Below are 18,932 nucleotides of genomic sequence, written 5' to 3' on the forward strand. Positions count from 1 at the left end.
ACATAGACAAAGGGTCTAGAAATAATCCCTGATTGTTATCCTAAAAGTGACCATTTCTTTCAGTGATCTGCCCTATAGACAGAGCAGTAGCCGGTTCTTTCTCTAAGACTTATGTGTCTACCCAGTTAACTCCTGTCCATACCTTTTCTTTACCCTTGACATACTTTTCTTGCAGCAAACGTCTAAGGCTCCAAGGGGGAGAAGGCAGCAACTACTGACTTTAGACAAAGTATGAAACCTTTGGGAAGTCATTCTAGAACTAACCTTGTGGAGCACCAAGGAAACATTTCCTTGAACTTTTTCTCTCTTTATTCCTTGGAACTTCCATCTCACATAAGCCAACCTGAGGCCTGAATCAGAATGCTTTCCTGGGCCAAGAGACATCTCTTAAAGTACACGGCCCACAAACTGTCAGTTGTTAAGAGGAGAACAAGGGTGAATTCCTAAAACCTGGCTGGCTGCCTTGCAGGTTTTCTACCAAAATTCACCGTTGGGATTTTCTCCTGAATGGAGCTCTAATTATTGCCCTAGTGTTCCAAAGCTGGCTTCTCAGCACCAGAGACAGAAATGTGCCTAAGTTCAGGGATGGGAAGGCAAAGATGAGAAATTCATTCAACAAATATGGCAGGCCCTTTCCATGTGCCAGTAACTTTTCAACGTGCTGGGGATGCAACACTGAACAAAACCCTTGTCCTCATGGAGTTTACATTCTTTCCTGTACTAGCACACTTCATGAACGGAAAATGAAATCTCACTTTGCCTCACAGAAAATAAACAGTATAAAAATCTAATAGCAACAACGGAATGAACATAAAGGAAAAAAAGGAAAGTCAATTTGGATGTTCAAACTTTACCCTTGCTCAAACAGTAGGTGAAATGAAAACAGCAGCAGTTTTAAAGAAAGAAAAAACTTCTGATACTGAGCCTTCTTTAACCACATGCCAAAGCCCCCCCCTCCTCAAAGCCCCTCCTTTGTTTGTGGGGCAGGTGACAACCCCCACTCTTTTTGGAGTGTATTTTCATCCCCTCAAAGGTTCCTGCTCCAGGTTATCAAACCAATCCTGTCCTCCTGCACACTTCATTGGTATTCAAAGATGAGTGCCACAAATTTGAAGCAGGAAACTGGGACGGAGGCTAAGCAACTTGACTCTTCTTGCGCCTGGCAAGTCAGCACCACAACTGGTAAAGAAAGGCTATGCCTTAGGGACAGAGGCTCCTTCCTGCCTGGATCTCTAAGCAACTACATTTCACCCACACAAACTGGAAGAATGCTAACATAGGGAAAAGGGTGGAATAGCAATGTCTAAAGAGAGTGAACCACAAAGCTTCCCTGAACACACGAACATCCCAAATTGAAGCATTATGGAAAACACCAACTTCTAGGGCAAAAGAGAAGCTCTGCTGTTAGGATAATTTTCCAAAAGCGGTATTTTTAGAATGGAGAAATTGCCTAGGTCTTTGGAATCTGATTTCTGATGACTAAATCTCCATCTCTCCAGGGTATAAAATGTGAAAACTCTTAAAAAAGGAAAAGATTCCCAGTCAAATCTCTCGGCCTGCTTTCTCCCCACTTCCTAAAGCCTACAAACCAATCTAGACAAGTTCCTGACTGGGTCATCAAACATTTCTCAGGGAGCTAGAATGTATAAATACTTGACTTCAACTTGCTGGAAGAGTGACCGTAGGAAGAGGACATAGGTACCAGGGCAACAAAGACCAAATCAGACTGCCAGAAATAACCAAGGCCTTAACACAAGCCTGGGCCACAGGATATGACTGCCATGGCTGTGAAGGGCCTAGGGACCAGATACCGCCCTCAAAGGGTGAAGGCCCAGCCATGCCCTAGAGGAAGGGGCTACTGGAGTTAGGTGGCCTTCTCCCTGCTTCCTCCTTGCCTTTCTTTGTGGAGAAGGGAAGAAGACACTAGAGTACACAAGATTGCTTGGGAAAAGGAATTATTCTAATAAAACTTTATTTTTTCAAACACAGCCACAGAGGCAGGACCTCATGTTTAACACACACAGACTTATGGATTTCTTTAATATAAAACAAAGTTTACGAAAAATTTTTTTCCACTTTTTGTATTTGTAATCCCATTAGCACAGGGACTTTGGCAGCAGGTGGGAGTGAAGGGCAGCTGGAGCTGCCACTGGGCAGTCACCGGGCACAGGAGGAGAGCACCAGCCTGGGAGTGGCTTCACTCACACACGCAGGAATACTCACCTACTGGTCAGCCACACCACACACACAACACAGATGCAGATGTCTACCCAGCGTCAACCACAGCCCTGTAAAGATGTGCTCCACTCTGGGTAAGCCCAATATGTGAAAATCCGAATAGTCAAAACAGCTAAAGTAGAGGGAGGTTGCTTGCTTTACAAAAGAAGCAATCACACAGGCTGCTTTTAAATGGTCAGCAGTCCAAATGCATCGCAAAATAGCATTTGGCTTACACAGAATTGTTGGAACAGATCTACTGTGTAAAGCAAAATGAACCACTTCTTGAAAAGGCTTGTCCCAGGGTCATGGGTGCTTAGATTGGGAAGCAAGATGACAGTTTCAACTAGTTTAACTTTCCAGATCTTAAAGTAATAGAATTCAAATATGGTATCGGTAGACCCTCTCCCCTAAGGCTCGCACCCCCAGGGGCGTTGGGGAAGCCATGGCAGAGGCAGGATTACTGCCCTCACTTCTTCAGCTTAGGGCTTGCAGAGACCCCACTGGCCTTGCCAGTGGCCTACTGGAAGCTGGCACAGCCAATATGCAGCAGAGAGCCCAGGGATAAGGATGCCCCAGGAGAAAAAAAAGCTGGCACCAGGGAAATTATGGCCTAAAGAAAGATTAGAGCCAAGGGAGGGATGAAACCAAGGATGGGCAACTGCTGGCTCACAGTTTCCCTGGATTCTCCAGAGAGCCTCTTTCAGACCCCTACAGACCTGGTAGCTCACTGATAATACCTGGTAACTAGCAGGAGAAGGGGAAGAGCCTCGGAAGGGTAGAACCTTTAGAGCCAGAGGCTCAAGTATAAATGGCCACCTCCTCAGGAGTGGAGGGGAGGAGACTGCAGCCTCGGTGACACTCCTATCCAACATGTGGGAAGCCAAGAAAATAACAGGTTCAATTCCATGAGGAAGAAAACGTGTGGGCTTTGGTCTTCTTCCCTAACATGAGGAATTGGATCCTAAGACACCCTGGAAATTGAAGAGAATGCCCTTCCTCCAATAAACCAGAATGGCAGGTCCAATTCAGTTGTGCAGGGTCAACCAAAGCTGGATAAAGCCTCACAAGCTATTTGGCAGCTGCTTCAGTATGTATCTCCACTGGTGCCAGGCCTAAGGGTCCGGCAGCCATTAAACCCACCACTGCAGCCACTGGGACCTGCTGCCCTGGCTCAAGTTATGGGTGAGAAACAAAAAAAAAAAAAAAGGGAAATTCAATCCAACAACAACAAACTCCCAGCTGCTTCTCATAGCCTTTGCTTTACACATCCTCAGCCAACCCCTCAGTGAGCCCCAACCTCCCTGAGGTCTCTCAGGTCCAATTAGAGGCAAATAAACATTTCCTGGCAGGAATGGAAGACAAGCAAACTGGTAAATGCTGACATCCCTTTCCACTTTCTCAAGCAGGTCAGAAAAGAGGTTAGGACTGGATCTTTTAACAACAGGTTTCCCTATAGTCTGCTTCCAAAGGGCAGCGCTGGGATGAGCTTACCCATGCTTACTGGGCACCGAATGCCACTTCTGCAGCAGGTGGGCCTCAGATAATGGGGACCAATACACGGCCTTCCCTCCATGTTCTTGACCCTTGAAGCTCAGAGAGTGTGTGTGGGGGGGAAGTCCCATCAGTAGAGAGGGAAAGAGGAAGATGGACCCCCTCCAACTCTGCCTCAGTTGCCCACATGCGCTTATATCTACTTAGAGACAAAGGCAAGTTGTATACAGCCTAGGCAATCTAATGAGGAAAAAAGACCAGCTCAGAATCAATGTAAAGAGCCCTCTCCAGTCCCAATATTAGATCTACCTAGGGGAGGGGATGGGCCTAAGAAAAAGACCATTAGCTGGGGTCACAGCACTTAAAAGACCCTGCCATACCCCAAAGAGAATCCTCTGGAGAACCAGAGGGGCTTATGGATTATAAGCCTGGTTCCAGAGCTACTTAGAAAAAAGAAAAACTTGATGCCCACCTCTTGACTCTTTGAATAAGCCTGCGATCCCATGAAAATTCAAGATCCTGGGGGTATCATGATGCTCTGCTGTTAAGGAGCAACTGCCTTCCTTCCCTAAGGCTACACAAACACACCTTTCCCCAAGTACACTCCCACACACGCACACACTCTCACACAATTTCTCCGAGGAGGCTGAATGAACCCCCCACCCTGGCCAAATTCTAAGACACAAGTGCCCTTTGAAGCAAAGGGGCTAGTGAAATTCCCCGAGCTGGGGTCAGCAGACCCCTTCCTTCCCTGCCCATTGCTTTCTCGGTGGCAGGGATACTCACACTCAGGGCCGCCATGGGAAGGGTCTGCTCTGGGGCTGTCCCTCCCGCCACCAGCTCCGTTTATCTTGTCCCGGCCAGTCTCTTGGCATGGTCGAGCTTCCTGGAGCGAGAAGATTTCCGGCTGCCCTGAGTCGGAGCCCTCCACTCACCCCCATTCCCAGGCTGGGCCCCCGGCCTTGGGGCCTCGACACTTGTTAGTAGCCATAGAGAGTCAGTCTGTGTGGCCCCAGGAAGTAGCCTCTCAGTTTTAGTTCTCCTCAATTAGATTCAAGTCCAGGTCCCCAAAGTCCTGCTGGCACAGTGTCCGCTTGCTCAGTGCCTGCCGCCCCCACCGCACGGCCCCCTCCTCCTCCTCTTCGCTTTCACTCAGCACCTGGGAGGAACCCCCAATGGGGCTGCAGGAAGCAGAGAGGGGTGGGGGGCTACAGGCCATGAACCATGGTGGAGAGATGCTGCTGCCTTCCCGGGCTGCTTCTTGGAGACAGAGACCTCCTGAGTATGGTTTCTGTCAAACAAACAACAAAGTTAAGACTGCAAAAAAAGATACCAACTTCCACAAAACCCTGAGCCCAAGTGTCCCTCTTGGTTACTCTTGCAGGCAGGCATCCTAGGCTTTAGGGTAAGGTATGTGAACTCCCTAACATTTGGAAAATTTATAATTTCTCCAAATTCTCTAACAAAAGAGTCTATAGTTTCTATCAGATTCAAGATTAGGAGCTCATTTATAAGCTTCATGTGGGCAGGAATATTGTCTGTATGTTTCACAATATTTCAAGTGCCTAGTCACAGCCTGGTACAGAGCAGGTATTCAGTAACATTTGCTGACTTGCTGCAGGAATGACTATGAATAAGCACGTAGATTCTCAAAGAGGTTTGTGACCCAGTGGACTAGAAGGAAGAGTATGAAAAAAGTGGGCAAGGGCATACAACAGCTGTACTCACACTGGCAAGTCAAACCACATTTGCTGAACGTGAATGATGCAGCAACCCGTTTTGCTTAAGCCCTCACAGACCCAGGGGAAGCAATGAAGGACAAGTGGCAAAACGAGCCCTGAGGTCAAGAAGGGGCAGGACACTGCTGATGGGACTTTTATGGCTTATGCATCCTCAGAGTGGAGAGAAAGTGCCTTTAGCAGAACAATCAGGAATCCCTGTTGGGAGATTTAATATGGGTCTCACCTCAGTTTCTCTAGAACCTCCCCCAGGCCCAAGGAGTGACACAGGACATGAACTTTGAGTGCTAAAATGGGTACAGTCCTGGGCAACCAGGATAGTAAATCATCCTAGCGAAAGCTCAGACAGAAAAGAATGTGCCAGGGGCACCTGGGTGGCTAAGTCGGTTAAGTGTCCGACTCTTGATCTCGCCTCAGGTCTTGATCTCAGGGTCCTGAGTTCAAGCCCCGTGTTGGGCTCCATGCTGGGTGTGGAGCCTACTTAAAAATTAAAAAAAAAAATTTTTTTAAATAAAAAAGAAAGGCACCTGCCAGGAGTGCATGGAACTAGAAGACAGCTCTCAGGGAAAATGGAAGTCTCCCCCCTCCCAACCAAGCTTCCCTAGTCCTACTGGTCCCACCTGATTCATCTTGTCAAAGTCTAAAGAAGGCCGCAGCCGCCGGGGGTCCTCCTCGTGGCGCCGCTTGACTCCAGCTTTGCGGGCATCCAGATCACAGGGTTGTGAGCGGCTTCGGGGAAGATTGCGGAGGCCTCGAGGTCGCCAGGGCAGCTCTGGGGAGGATGCAGGGGAGCTCCGGGCAGAGGGCAAGAAGCGGCTTGCCTGCGGGCCCAGGCTGGGTGACAGGGAGAAGCGGCGCTGGGGTGGGCAAGGTGACAGGGACTCAGCATCACTCTCCCAGGAGCCACTTTGTGGGGAGGTGGCACAGGGTCGAGAGGAATCTTGGGCCAGGGCCAGGCTGAAGAAAGGGGGACTGTAGGGTCTGTGGGCCGGGGCACATTGAGAAGAGGCACTGGGAGCTTGGAGGAACCTGAGGCTGGAGACCCGCTTTGGGGGGCTCTGGTGAGGCACCTGCGGCCCACCCCCTCCACCACTGCCCCGGTGCTTGATGGGAGTCCACAGCTTGGAGGGGGCGGGCCGCCACACCGGCTGCCAGCGAGACAGGTCCACGGGCACTGAGAGTGAGCGGCAGTGCCTCTTGGATGGAGGGGCAGGGGGCACAGGAAGCTTCTCTGGGTCTGGGGGCTCAGGGCTTAGGACTTGGGAGAGGGGCTGCTCCTGTGGGGAACTTCCCGGGCTGGGTGGTCTGAGGTGCAGGCTCAAGCCTGAGGGGTGGTAGCTGAGGTTGAGGCTGTCCTGGAACTCAGCACAGGAACAGTGGGGCAGGCCCCTCCAGGAAGCACCTTCTGGAAAGCATTCATAATAAAAATAGTATTAATGAGGGCTAACGTATTTTTAAGGGCTCACTATTTGCCACACAATGTAATGAGCACTTTAGGTGAGGTTTCCCCAAAACCTCATTATCCCCATTTCACTCAAAGATGACAGAAGTCCAATAACTTGTCCAAAGTCATGTAGGAATGAAAGACCAAAGGAGGAGTCAAACCCAGGTCTGTCTGATGCTAAGGCTAGGTCTCAACCACTATATGATACTGCCTCCATCATGAGGAAGCACGGGAAACTGAAAATAGTCTCATATACTACCTGCCACTCCCTCTCAAAGGCAGACCAATTCAAGAGAAGTAAATGCACGCGTGCCCTGCTCATCCCTCACTCCACCTAACACTACTCTGCTCCCTTACCCACCAGCCCCAAGTTGTGAAAAGCAGGTCCATGCTCTTCTTCCTTAGTTCTTCCCCTTCCTATGTGTCACCAGCACCAAGACAGGAGTTAGGGCTGCCAAGGAATAAGAGGTAATCAAGCAGGATCATTTTTATTACTAGAGAGTGCAAACAGGGTAGGGAAGGCCTTTGACGGTGGAACCTGTGCTTCGGAAACCCTAAGACTATTCATGTTCCTTTGTGTCTGGCCATCCACAAAGAAATACTCAAATTAACACACTGATATGGAAAGATCTTCAGGCTATATTATAATTAAGTTTAAAAAAAAAGTGCAAATAATATATATAGTATGCAACCTTTTGCAAGAATAAAAAATACATACTTATAGATAAACTCTAAATGGATAGACAGAGTAATAACCAGAGCTGCTTTTAGGGAGGTGGTGGGAGATGGAGAAAGGAGATTTTCCTCACTGTAAACTTTTTACTATTTTAAAATTTTTGAACTACATGAACATACTACCTATTAAAAAAAATCACATTGGGGGGGCAAAAAAATAAAAACAAACAAAACCAGATTATCAAAGTCCCATCAAGGTTCGAGGGAGAGCCAACTAAATAAATAACTTCCACACTGGGGCAGTAAAATGGAGACGAGCGTCAATGTCAACAGGTGACCCTGGCAAGAAAGTTGTGGAGGTAGACTAGCTAGCCGGGGTCACTGGAAACCAGTGCAAGAAAGGTGTGGATGGAAGCATGGGCAGACACACAGACACACACACAATGCCTTACCAGACACAAGCTGGAAAGGGTTCCCACAGTCGGAGATGTCTGCATGATCAGGCAGAGGCTAAGAGAGAGAGAATATCCATCATGATTCAGGTTCAGGACACGGATTTCCAGGAAGCCCTCTTCAGCTCACCCCTGGAATTCATGGGCTATAGGGATGTGAGGGACTCCTAAATGTTCTCTTGTCTTCCCAAAGTTAGTGAGTAAAATAATCCACATCTTCCAATATCTACAAACCCTTCTCCACCCAAGTTTTGGTGTCCCTTCTCTATCAATGGAAAAATACCTGCCCCCTTCCTTTTGGGCTGGGTTTTGAGCCTTTGAGCTCTTCCAGTACAAGTACCATGACTCATACGGCACAGGACATGGGTAAAGTAGTAGCAACAAACAGCCTCAGAAAAAAGGGGGAGGGGGTCATAGAGAAGCAGGAAGACTGGTCTTTTACCAGACTGATGCTGAAGCGTGTGCATTTCAGCTCATCCAGAGTCTGCTTCTGTAGCTGCTCAGTGATCAGGGTTATCATGATTCTCCCCAGGATCTGACTTGCACACTTTGGAGCAAATGATGGATGTCTTCCCTGTCGTTCTTCCAGACCTCACTCGTGAGCCGTCTTCTGCCACTGCAGCACCATTCTAGCACCATTGGGACTTCCCTCTCCAGTCATGCCTGCTGAGTCTGCCAATTACAGAGGGACCAGCCCCAAGTGATATTAGAAATGTACCTGGCCCAAAGGTGGAAAATGCATGGCACACATACCACAGCATCCCTATGCCAGGCCTCTGGCAGACATCATTAATTGATCGCAGCTCTTTCCTGCTAAGCCTAAACACAGCCTCAGAAACATCCTGAACTTGGCACTCCAGTTAACCAGTAAAATGAACTGGAGTTAGCAAGCATGTTGAAACCTATTTGCCACTCCTAACCTGGTTCATGCTGTGCTTTGTCTACCCAGCGTACCAGCACCAGTTAAAAAACAGTTCAAGTGAGAGAGGGATGCCCAAATGGTTACTTCCATCCTGATTACCCCAATATTTTATCTTCCAAACAGAAACAGAGAGGTACCCTTTTCCTAAACTACAGAAATAGCAACAGGGAACAGGGAGGAGCACTGGTTGTAGGAATCCTTTTTGCTTCAGACCAATCAAAGTAAACAAAGTTTTATGTTCTCTCCTAGCTTGAATGTTTGCTATATTATTGTTTTCCAACAGATACTGTATATATTCTCTTATAAGATGGTAAGAAGATAGAGAAGTGGTACCAGGATTTTTCCAATTACATTTTAACTCTATACATGTTAAAAACAACAACTGTATGACTTCATTCAACTAAGTTTTTAGCCTGATCTTACTCAAAGACCATGGATTCAATTAATCAAGACTCCTTCTCATGGTCAATTTCAGCATAAGCAAACTAATTCTATCAGAGAACAGGCTTCAAGCCCACACAATTGCCTGAGGGGCCTTACTCAATGGAGGAGGGGAGGATAACCTAGTGTTTCCATATGGTTCTGCCTATTCCCAGAAATGACCAGCAGGCAGACAGCTCATCAGAGGGTATACGTAGCATTCTCTAATAGATACAGCAAGCATTCAAGAAATCTAAGTCTTGCTCCAATTTGCTATGACAGTTCTGGGAAATAACCTGACCTTTCTTGGCCTTAGTTAACGTACATGTAAAATGGGCAGAATAAATCTCTTATTAATCTGTCATGGGGACACTATAACACGAAATATCAAAATGCAAAAAGCATACCATCCAGCCTGTACAAATCAGAGGAGTCCACATAGACTGCTGTTTCTCAAACCCTCCTGTTTGTTGCTCTACACAGCCTAAGAATGCCACAAGTGATAATATCATTAAGATAAATAAGGCAATTGGGTGTATCTATTTGGCTGGATGCCAACCTCCCTCACCTGAACACCTAGGGAAGCCCAAAACGGCTCTCCTGTGACCTCGGAGGCAGATCACTTTCTACTTTTGCAGGAAGAATCATCTCTACCCTATTCCCACCTCAGAGAGAGGTAGGTAAGGAAGAGCAAAGAACTACATGTAGATGTATCTGCAGTTTTTTGGACGCTGTAGGAGAAGTCCATCATCATTACAGTTAACTATTATTTTCATGCATAATTATTATTACCACCCTGAACAAAGTTCCAGCTTCCTGAGAGCTCCCTTCAGCAGCTTCCCCTATGTTCTTGTGGGAAAAGCTAAAGCTTATATCACTTCTGCTCTTGGTTTCTTAACTCTGCCCCAAAAGATCAACTAGAGACGGAACCTAACTGCAGGCTTTTCACCCCAGAGATCCCAGGCCTCAGGCTGACCAGCCATGAAGAGCAGGGAGTGAAGCAAACTCTTTCAAGCTTTTCATGAGGCATGTGGCCAAACAGCAAACTCCCAGCCCTCTCTGGGATCAAGTGAAGAGAGTGATTTTGTGTTTTTCTGCATTTTAATTGTTGGGATGTGGCCACACACGGCGGTAATTGGAACAATGCAACTACCACCACGCAACTGATACTCTCAGCCTGAGTTTCCTAAAACAGGCCAGGCTGAGAGGGGGAACAGAACGGAAGCCATAAGGAATCAAACCAGGACACAAAAGAAGGCAAACCAGCTCCGCGAGGGGCCTCCTCTTTCTCAGGCAGGCATTGAAAAAAGTGTAAGCAACCCTCTCTTGCCGCCTTCCTTCCCCTTCCATTTTGTATATCTGAGGGGCAGAGACAGCCCTGAACGTTCACTAAACAAGTTAAAACTTCTCAGCTTAACAACTGGCACAGGACTCAGCCCTTCACAGAGCAGCAGGCCGTTAGGCCCTCCCCACGGCCCCACCAGGCCCAATTCTCTATCCAGGCTTTCCCTCCACCATCAGCCCCCTAAAATAAAGACTGGACCCCCACCCCATCTCCTATTGGATGGCAGGAGCCCCTGACATTCGGGTTTCAGGGATGCTGAGGTTGTGCTGAAACCTGGAGAACCTAGGATCAAGTCAGACCAAGGGGGAGGAGAGTCACAAATCCCCTGGGGACCTTCCCCCCACGTCCCAGCCCCACACCTCTGGGGGACACTAAAGAAAAACATGTGGGAGGCAGGGAGGTGCATGAACAGGTAAGTGGGGACCTGACTGCTCTTCCTCCATATGGCTCTTGCGGGGATAGGGGTGACGAGTGGGGAGCACCCCTCCCCCCACCCCGATGAAGAAGCGAAAGGCTAGGCCCCCCTCCAGTCTGCAACCTCTCCCTCGGTTGCCCTGCCTGTCCCTGCGGGGTGGGGCATGGGGCGTCCGCTAGCCCCTAAGGGGGCACCAGGGCTCGCTCAAGGGGGCTGTCTTTCGCCTCTTCCCAATCAGCTTCCATCATCTGGCCGCGGGAAGCGAACTCAGGACGCAGGGGATGGAGAGGGTCTGGGACTTAGCACTCCGCCAACCCCTCCCCCACCGGGTCCCGTGCTCTCCCTGCGGAGGCGTCCAGAGAGGCCGTGCCGCGCGCGCGGCCGGGCTGGGGGAAGGGAAAGAGGGAAGGAGGGAGGGACGGTCGAGGTGCCCGCCCCGAGGCCCCAGCGCCACCTGCCCTCGCCACCTACCGCGGCTCCTCCAGCTCCCAGGGCCGCGGCCGGAGCAGCTCTGAGCGCTCCGTTCGCCCCACGGTGCCCTTAAAAGGCGCCGGCGCGAACCAACGGGCCCCTAAGGAGAGTGGGGGCATCGCTCTGGTTCGCAGAATCGCCCTGAACCGCCCGCGGAGGCTCGAACCCCGCGTCGTTTCTCTCTCAAAGTCTTTTTTGAAAAGTGCTGTCGGGAAGGAGCCAGGCTGTTTGATTTAGGGATGAACGTGGTTTCTTCACTATCGAGTCACCCCCTCCAAAATACTGCAGAAGGTGGACGGGCCCAGTTGGCGGCACATCTCCAAACCCGCGGGGGAGACCGTGTCGGACGAAGGTAAACAAAGCCATTCCCCTCGCCCTCGGTTCCAACATTGGCCCAAGTACGGCCCCCCACTCGATTCGGGCCGCGTAACAGAAATAGCCAAAGTTCCTCTTACCTGCTCTCCTGTCCCGCCCTCTACGGCCGCCTCTCAGAAGGAATCCCCCTTCCGCCAGCAGAGGACCCGTCCAAGGCGTGAAGGCTTCTGGGAAATGTAGTCCAAGAGCAGATTAGGGCCTGCTCTGAGTCTCAGGAGCCCCTCTTCTAGCTGCCGGATCGCCTCGAACCTTATAAACCCAGGACTTGTAACGGTTGCGGGGCCGTTCCCAATTGGTTCTGTAATTAGCCCTCACTCAAAACACTTTGTAAAGCTGAGGAGGGCCCAGGACTGTTCACGCCTCCTCCTTCCTCTACGCACCCCCACCCCCCAGCAGGATGAGGTAATGGGGTTGTGATTATGACATCATAGGCGGTTCAGTTGCTTGCGGGGGTGGGGGGGGAGGGGGGAGTATGGTGGTTACAGCTGGACCACTTTCCTTAAGACAGAAAGGGAGGGAGGAAGGAAACAGTCAGCTAGGTAAAAGATGTTGATAAGCTATGTATTTCCTCTTCAGGAAGAGGATGCCACCGTTTATTAAATTTCCACCACTACCACCACCTCCCACCTCAGCCAAAGTTTAAGTCTTTTTTGAAAAGACTGAACGTAGACGTTAGTAGGGAAGAGGTTGGGGAATAGCTAAATGGTTACTGGCTCTTACGTAAATTTGAGTCTCAGCTATCAAAGAAGGTTTAGGAAAGCAGGCAAAAATGGGGAAAGAAGTTTTAAACAATGCCTTCGTGTTGTGATCTCTTTAAAGGGCAGTTTTAGATTTTTTTTTTTTTAATCGATTGGGAAGTAGCAGTAATGCAAGTAATCTTCACCGTTACACTTAGCAACACGTCCCTTGAAAGACGTCTGTTTTCTCTAAATATTTTGTGCCCCACTCAAATCTGGGACAGATATATAACTGTGATCAGCTAGAAAGTAGAACCAGTGGTGGGGATCTTCCTCACAGAGCCAGGGAAGGGAGTAGGCAGGAGCCCCAAGTCTGCAAACTGAAAAAGAAGAGTAGAGGCAAAGTGAGCTGTTTATCAAGAAAATGGTAGTGGAGGGAAGACGCACTGCACATTTCCTTGCACATTTCAAATCTCTTGGCAAAAGAGGCGGCAGGGGCCATTGAAGTATAGGAGACATGGTTTCCAATAATTGCTGTTGTGGAGCACTTATTATGTGCCAGGCACTGTGCTACATACTTTAAATATGTATTCTCATTTTTTGCTTAGAATCATCAAATGAGACAAATCTCCCTATTTGACAGATGAAATGGTCAGAGAGATTAAGTGACTGCCCATGTGGTGGGCCAAGGTAATATTACAAAGCAGTCCTTGAGGCTCTAAAGCCCGTGGTCTTCACCACTTGGTGATACTCATTTTATTATTAACCATAGTTAATAAAGTTCAGTGATTGAGAATAATAAGTTAGCATTGGCTCATTTGCAAAACATTGAAATAAATAGACTTAAAAAAAAAAACCCAAAACCCTTCATGTTAGGTTTCGAGGCCTCATTTCCAAGGAAGATTATACCCCTTTTATCAAGTATAAAATAACCTCCAATGCAGCCCAACTTTCCCACCATTACCAACTACAATTAAATCTCCTTATGCCACCTTCAGTTCTCAGATTTTTTTATTCATGTCCTATTTTTTCCTGCTGCCCCATTTTTCTTCTTTTTTTCTTCAACTGCTACCTTGAACCCCATCCTAATTTTTTCCTCATGGGTCAGACCCCATCTCTAACCCTGCTCCAGTGGGTTTTAGAAGAAGATACTACCTGGGCTCCCTTCTGGTCTCCATCCAGATTCACTGAGGGTTCCAGGACCTGGAACCAGTCATCCAGGAGGTCATCCAAATGGGTGGAACCCATTGGCTCTAAGAGATGCTCCATTCCCTGCCTAGGAAGGCGGCAGAGTCAGAGGAACATGCATCTCATTCAGACTCTCCCTTTTCAGCCAGTAAAAGCTAAATCTCTACAAAGTGAGGAGAGGTGGGGCTCAGTCCACCATTCAAACAAGGAACCAAAAATAATGCACATACCCCTCAGAACCCTGCCCTGCAGGGGCTGGCTGGGGGGGGTCCCAAGAATGTAGGGCTCTTCTCCACTGCCTGATCTGGGCATCCCAGGAGCGACGGCTGTACCTCCTCTTCTTGTTTGGTGTTTGAGGGTGAAGTCCTGGCTGTCGCTTTGCCCTGGCAATGACAAATATGTGTAAGACTCAGGTCAAGATAAATGGGCACAGCTCATTGTTTATCACAGTGAATGCGGAGGCTCAGGGATTTCCTGAGAGTCAGGTAGGACCAATGCCCTCAATTCAATAGGAAAAAATAAATCTTCAGGGGCGCCTGGGTAGCTCAGTCATTAAGCGTCTGCCTTCAGCTCGGGTCATGATCCCAGGGTCCTGGGATCGAGCCCCACATCGGGCTCCCTGCTCTGCGGGAAGCCTGCTTCTCCCTCTCCCACTCCTCCTTCTTGTGTTCCCTCTCTCGCTGTGTCTCTCTCTGTCAAATAAATAAAATATTAAAAAAAAAAGAAAAAAATCTTCGGATGGGATTAGCACTAAACTTCCTAAATTCCTAATATTCTTCTGGGAAAGGTAATTTAGATATTCCAACTCTCTTAGAAGTCAAGATAGATATAAAGACAGTATCTGACATCCCTTTAAGATACATACTACCTTTTTATACATTTAGGTTGCATGTATGCATGGAAACATGTAATTAGGCAAGTCTGTTCTAATTAGCGAAGTCAGCTGGACGTATGAGGTAAAAATGGTTAGAAAGAAAAAACTTCAAAGCAAACTGAATAGAACTTTAAAAACTCTCATGGGCCAAGTATGATTTGTTCCATTTGAAAAAAAAATCTTGAAAATTTATTTTTGGGGCTACATTGCAGGAGAATTAGTTGTAGTAATGATGCAAATTCGTGAGAGCACTCAGATTCTAGTATCTTTCCATCACCCTACATTAAACCAAAGCCACTTGGATGACAGTTGTTGTGACCACCCACAGCTGCACTCACTTGGGGACCTGCTGCAGAAAACACTGGTAACCAGGTGTGCGCTTGCCATAATCTATCTGTTTTTGCCGCCGCTGTAGAACAATTTCATCTGTCTCTACCTCCCACCTGCAGGGGAAGTATACAGTGGCCCCATGAAGTGTGATTATGGTTATCAAAGCAGAAACCAACTCATCCCACACACATTCCCTTAACCCCCAGTCTGGTTTTCAAACTCACCTGGCATGGCAGGGCTCTGTGCTGACTCCCACACTCACCGTCTCAATCCCAGAGTACAAAGGTTCTTCACACACTTCCTTTCTGGGGAAGCAGATTCTACAGATGAAAGGGGTTTTAGGATAAAACCTAGCTGACTACACTGTACCACCACCAAGATGTGGACACCAGATAAAGATTGTATTTCTGGGGCGCCTGGGTGGCTCAGTTGGTTGGGCGACTGCCTTCGGCTCAGGTCATGATCCTGGAGTCCCTGGATCGAGTTCCGCATCGGGCTCCCTGCTTGGCGGGGAGTCTGCTTCTCCCTCTGACCCTCCCCCCTCTCATGTACTCACTCTCTCTCATTCTCTCTCTCAAATAAATAAATAAAATCTTTAAAAAAAAAAAGATTGTATTTCTGACTTAACTGTTTCTCAAAGATAAAGGTTGCATTTCTGATTTGTTTCCCAGAGTGGTCTGCAAGACATCAGCATGAGTAGCCCTGGGAGCCTTGATAATTCCTAGGTCCCACTCTCAACTTAATGAATCATCATTTTGAGGGCCTGCATTTTAAAGAGCTTCCAGGTTATTTTGAAGGTTTTTTTTTATTATTATGGAAAAATACAGAGAACACAGCATAATGTTTTGCTACTCAAAGTATGGTCCTAGGACCAGCCACATCAGCATCAGTTGCAAGCTTGTTAGAAGTGCAGAATCTTGGGCCCCAACCCAGACTTACTGAATCAGAACCTGCATTTTAACAAGATCTCCAGATGATTAGAATGCATGTTAAACTTTGAGAGCAGTGATATCATGGATCCCCAGTTACCCATCAGCTAATACTCATGGCAAATCTTGTTTCATCTATGCCCACTACTACCTCCACATGACTATTAAAATCTTCAACATTAAAATAAAAGAATAAATTCTTGGGGCTCCTGACTGGCTAAGTCAGAAGACCATGGGACTCTTGATCTTGGGATCCTGAGTTTGAACCCCACATTGGGTGTAGAGATTACAAAAATAAATAAATAAACTTTAGGGGGGAAAATAATTTTAAATATCACTTCATCAGTGTCCAAAGTTCCATAAACGACCGAAGATTGTAATCCTTTGGACTGTGATAAGGATTATGCCAAGAGATGATTCAATTCCCCCGCTTTCCCTCAAAAGAAATTTCCTTTATCCTACATAACCTAGCGTCTAAGAGATGCTGCGCTGTAAAAGGAACACCGAACAAGGAACGCTCTTAGAAGGGGCCAGAGCTGCTCAGCATAAGTACACACACCTGTCTCGTCTCAACATCTGCCATACCAGTGGAGAAGGCTCCATTTCCAACTGAAGTCAAGTAAAACGAAGAGGAAAAGACCCACGTAACGACACAAGAAAGAAGCAAGGAAAGAGAAACGTTTAAAACACCCTGCATCCAAACAAATCTCCCCAGATATTATCCTAAAGAGTGATAATCGCTCACGAATTGCAGTTTAAATCTCCCGGGGTTGGAGGGGCTGAGGGAATGGAGAGCCCGGGAAGGCTGTGGCGATTGGTCAGAGGAAGAGCCAATGGTGTGCCAGGCACCCAGGAGGGCGGGGCTTACCTCGGGGCGCTGAACGCTGATGGGCCAATGGGCATCCTGCTCTGTCTGAGGGGCGGGGAAAATTGTGTTCCTGCCAAAGCAAGCTCACGCCTGGTGATGTAGAGCCAAACGATTGGCTATGGCGGGGGGGGGGGCTCTGGGCGGGCGCGCGCAGATTGGCTGGCGCAGCTTTGAGGGGAATGGGATAGGTTTACTGGGAAGGCGGAAGGTTTGAATTGCCAGGACCTGTGACTGTTGATATTCTTGCACCGAGGCTATAACTTCGACCCTCTCCTGAGAGAAGCGCAAACCTCGACCCGAACCTATCCTGTCTAGAAGCAGAATTGTAGTCTGGTTAATTGACTCCTTTCCTCAGATTTCTTTTAATTTTGATTAAGTCTTTGCTTGTGACTGATTTCCCACTTCCGTTTCTCCTGAGGTAAGCGCAGGGCCTTCTCCACCGGAATCTGAGACCCCAGCGTCCCCTCATAGTCCGGTCGGGGTCTCACAAACAGAACTTCAGGGGACCTAAATAGTTATTGTCGCGAGTTAAGAGACCTGAATTCCTTCCTTGCCATGAGTCACGAGCTGTGTAGCCCCCGAACAGTGAAAGCCTCTTTTCATTCCTTTTTTAAAGTCTTGGGTTTGGGGCGCCTGGCTGGCTCAGTCGATGGAACGTGGGACTGTTGATTTGGGGGCCGTGAGTTCGAGCCCCACGTTGGGTTGTAGACCTGACTTGGGGCAAAAAAAAAGTCTTACGTTTACCTCTAGTTAAGTCCAGGCTCCGAGGAAAAGGCCAAGCCGCTTGGGGCACGTGCGATTTCATCTTCAGGCCGACCTGGGATTCATCGGTTGGAATTGGGATGCCCCTCCTCCAATATGAGCCGCTGGGCCACTGCTGGGAAGGGTGGAGGAGCTTATGAAAACTGGGCAGCCTGTGAGGTGCTTATGTAGATGATGTTCACCTCTTAGCTAGGTTTTTTTTCTTTCTTTCTTCCTTCCCTTTCCTTTCCTTTTCTTTTCTTTCCTTCCTTCCTTAGGTTTCGGAGGCCATGTCTGCAGAATCCATTTCATCCGCAGGAGAGGAGGGACGCCTCAGCTCAGGACCCAGTTTTAGATCCAGTCGGAGGAAGATATTAAACCTGCTTCTGGAGAGAGACCCTTCCTTTACCACCTGTCCAGATCTCCCTAGAACTCCAGTGAACAAACTCTTTGGTGATTCTGCAAACCTAAGCGTTTTGTCTGGGTAAATTCACTTTTCACACCTTATCTCCTTTGCTTTTATGAATAGTCTTTGGGTTTTTTTTTTTTTTTTAAGATGTTATTTATTTGACAGAGCACAAGCAGGGGGAGCAGCAGGGAGATGGAGAAGAAGGCTCCCCGCTGAGCAGGGAGGCTGAGGCGGGGCTCATCCCAGGACCCTTGGATCATGACCTGAGCCGAAGGCAGACGCTTAACCAACTGAACCACACAGGCGCCCCAGTCTTTTTTTTTTTTTTTTTTTTTAAGTCTTTGGTTTTTTTTGAAAATTATCCTGACTCAAAGATCAGGGGTGAAATTTTAAACTCTGCCCTTCATTAACCATATGACCCTTGAGTCTCAGGTTTCTTTTTTGTGACAAAGAAATAATAATCTCTTCCTATCTTACTACGATCTTGTGGGAATCAAATGATGTGATGTCTGGGAGAAGTCTTCGAAAACTCTATTGGGTTATATGAGTTGGTTGTTTTATTAGTATTAATATTAGTGTTACTGTTATTCTTTAAATTCTGGTCATGCCATGCTCTGATGCCTCAGCTAGCAAACAAAGTTGGAGAGTTAGAGACCTCAGAAGTACTAGAGACTCCAAGGAGAAATCAAATCTGTGTGCTCACAGTGCAGGGGAGAAGATGTGGGGTCAAGACTGATTTCAGCCAATAATCTTTGGTCCTCAATTTAAAAAAAATTACTTGTCTTACTATGTTGGTGAGGAGGAAATGACATGCAAATTATTGGAGTAGAGAAAAGTGGGAGATTTTTCTCAGCCTACTCTGAAATATTGCCAAAAAGCAACTAGATTTATTTGGACACTATTTAGATTGTGTGAATGACTGTTGAGGGGTGTTTCAGATGAAGAGG

The 18,932-nt window shown here is 47.7% G+C and overlaps 3 protein-coding genes across 14 annotated transcripts in view; 1 reads left to right on the top strand and 2 right to left on the bottom strand.

The window, feature by feature from the left end:
* Positions 1-1,955: 1,955 nt before the first annotated feature.
* Positions 1,956-12,181, bottom strand: FAM53C (family with sequence similarity 53 member C). Of its 2 annotated transcripts, none has more exons than XM_006737203.3 (5): positions 12,050-12,181; positions 8,464-8,693; positions 8,022-8,079; positions 6,071-6,855; positions 1,956-5,002 (listed from the first exon to the last, which is right to left on the bottom strand). In XM_006737203.3, exons 2-5 carry the CDS (start codon positions 8,539-8,541, stop codon positions 4,745-4,747), a joined length of 1,179 nt encoding a protein of 392 aa, XP_006737266.1. In that variant the 5' UTR covers positions 8,542-8,693; positions 12,050-12,181; the 3' UTR covers positions 1,956-4,744. The 2 variants fall into 2 exon arrangements, with proteins under 2 accessions (XP_006737266.1, XP_006737265.1); XM_006737202.3 differs by lacking the exon at positions 12,050-12,181 and adding an exon at positions 11,595-11,732.
* CDC25C (cell division cycle 25C) overlaps positions 11,807-18,932 on the top strand; it is a 35,371-nt gene continuing 28,245 nt past the window's right edge. For 2 of the 10 annotated variants that reach the window (XM_081826998.1, XM_081826997.1), the window contains exons 1-2: positions 17,022-17,253; positions 17,855-18,060. In XM_081826998.1, coding sequence (XP_081683124.1) covers positions 17,867-18,060 — 194 coding nt within the window. In that variant the 5' untranslated portion in view covers positions 17,022-17,253; positions 17,855-17,866. Of the gene's footprint in view, positions 11,947-12,209; positions 12,372-17,020; positions 17,254-17,474; positions 17,757-17,854; positions 18,061-18,932 lie in introns of those variants that run through there. The other 8 variants (XM_081826994.1, XM_081827000.1, XM_081827003.1 and 5 more) reach the window with 8 other exon arrangements.
* Positions 12,372-16,704, bottom strand: LOC102749063 (oocyte-specific histone RNA stem-loop-binding protein 2-like). 2 transcript variants are annotated; one of them, XM_031032207.2, is made up of 6 exons: positions 16,527-16,704; positions 15,263-15,358; positions 15,047-15,151; positions 14,065-14,217; positions 13,802-13,922; positions 12,372-13,026 (listed from the first exon to the last, which is right to left on the bottom strand). In XM_031032207.2, the coding sequence occupies exons 1-6, from the start codon at positions 16,568-16,570 to the stop codon at positions 12,949-12,951; spliced, it is 597 nt and encodes a 198-aa protein (XP_030888067.2). In that variant the 5' UTR covers positions 16,571-16,704; the 3' UTR covers positions 12,372-12,948. The 2 variants fall into 2 exon arrangements, with proteins under 2 accessions (XP_030888067.2, XP_081683131.1); XM_081827005.1 differs by lacking the exon at positions 15,047-15,151.

This window comes from Leptonychotes weddellii, chromosome 7, assembly GCF_054177405.1.
Source record: "Leptonychotes weddellii isolate Sample4059 chromosome 7, ASM5417740v2, whole genome shotgun sequence".
NCBI classification, from domain to species: Eukaryota; Metazoa; Chordata; class Mammalia; order Carnivora; family Phocidae; genus Leptonychotes; species Leptonychotes weddellii.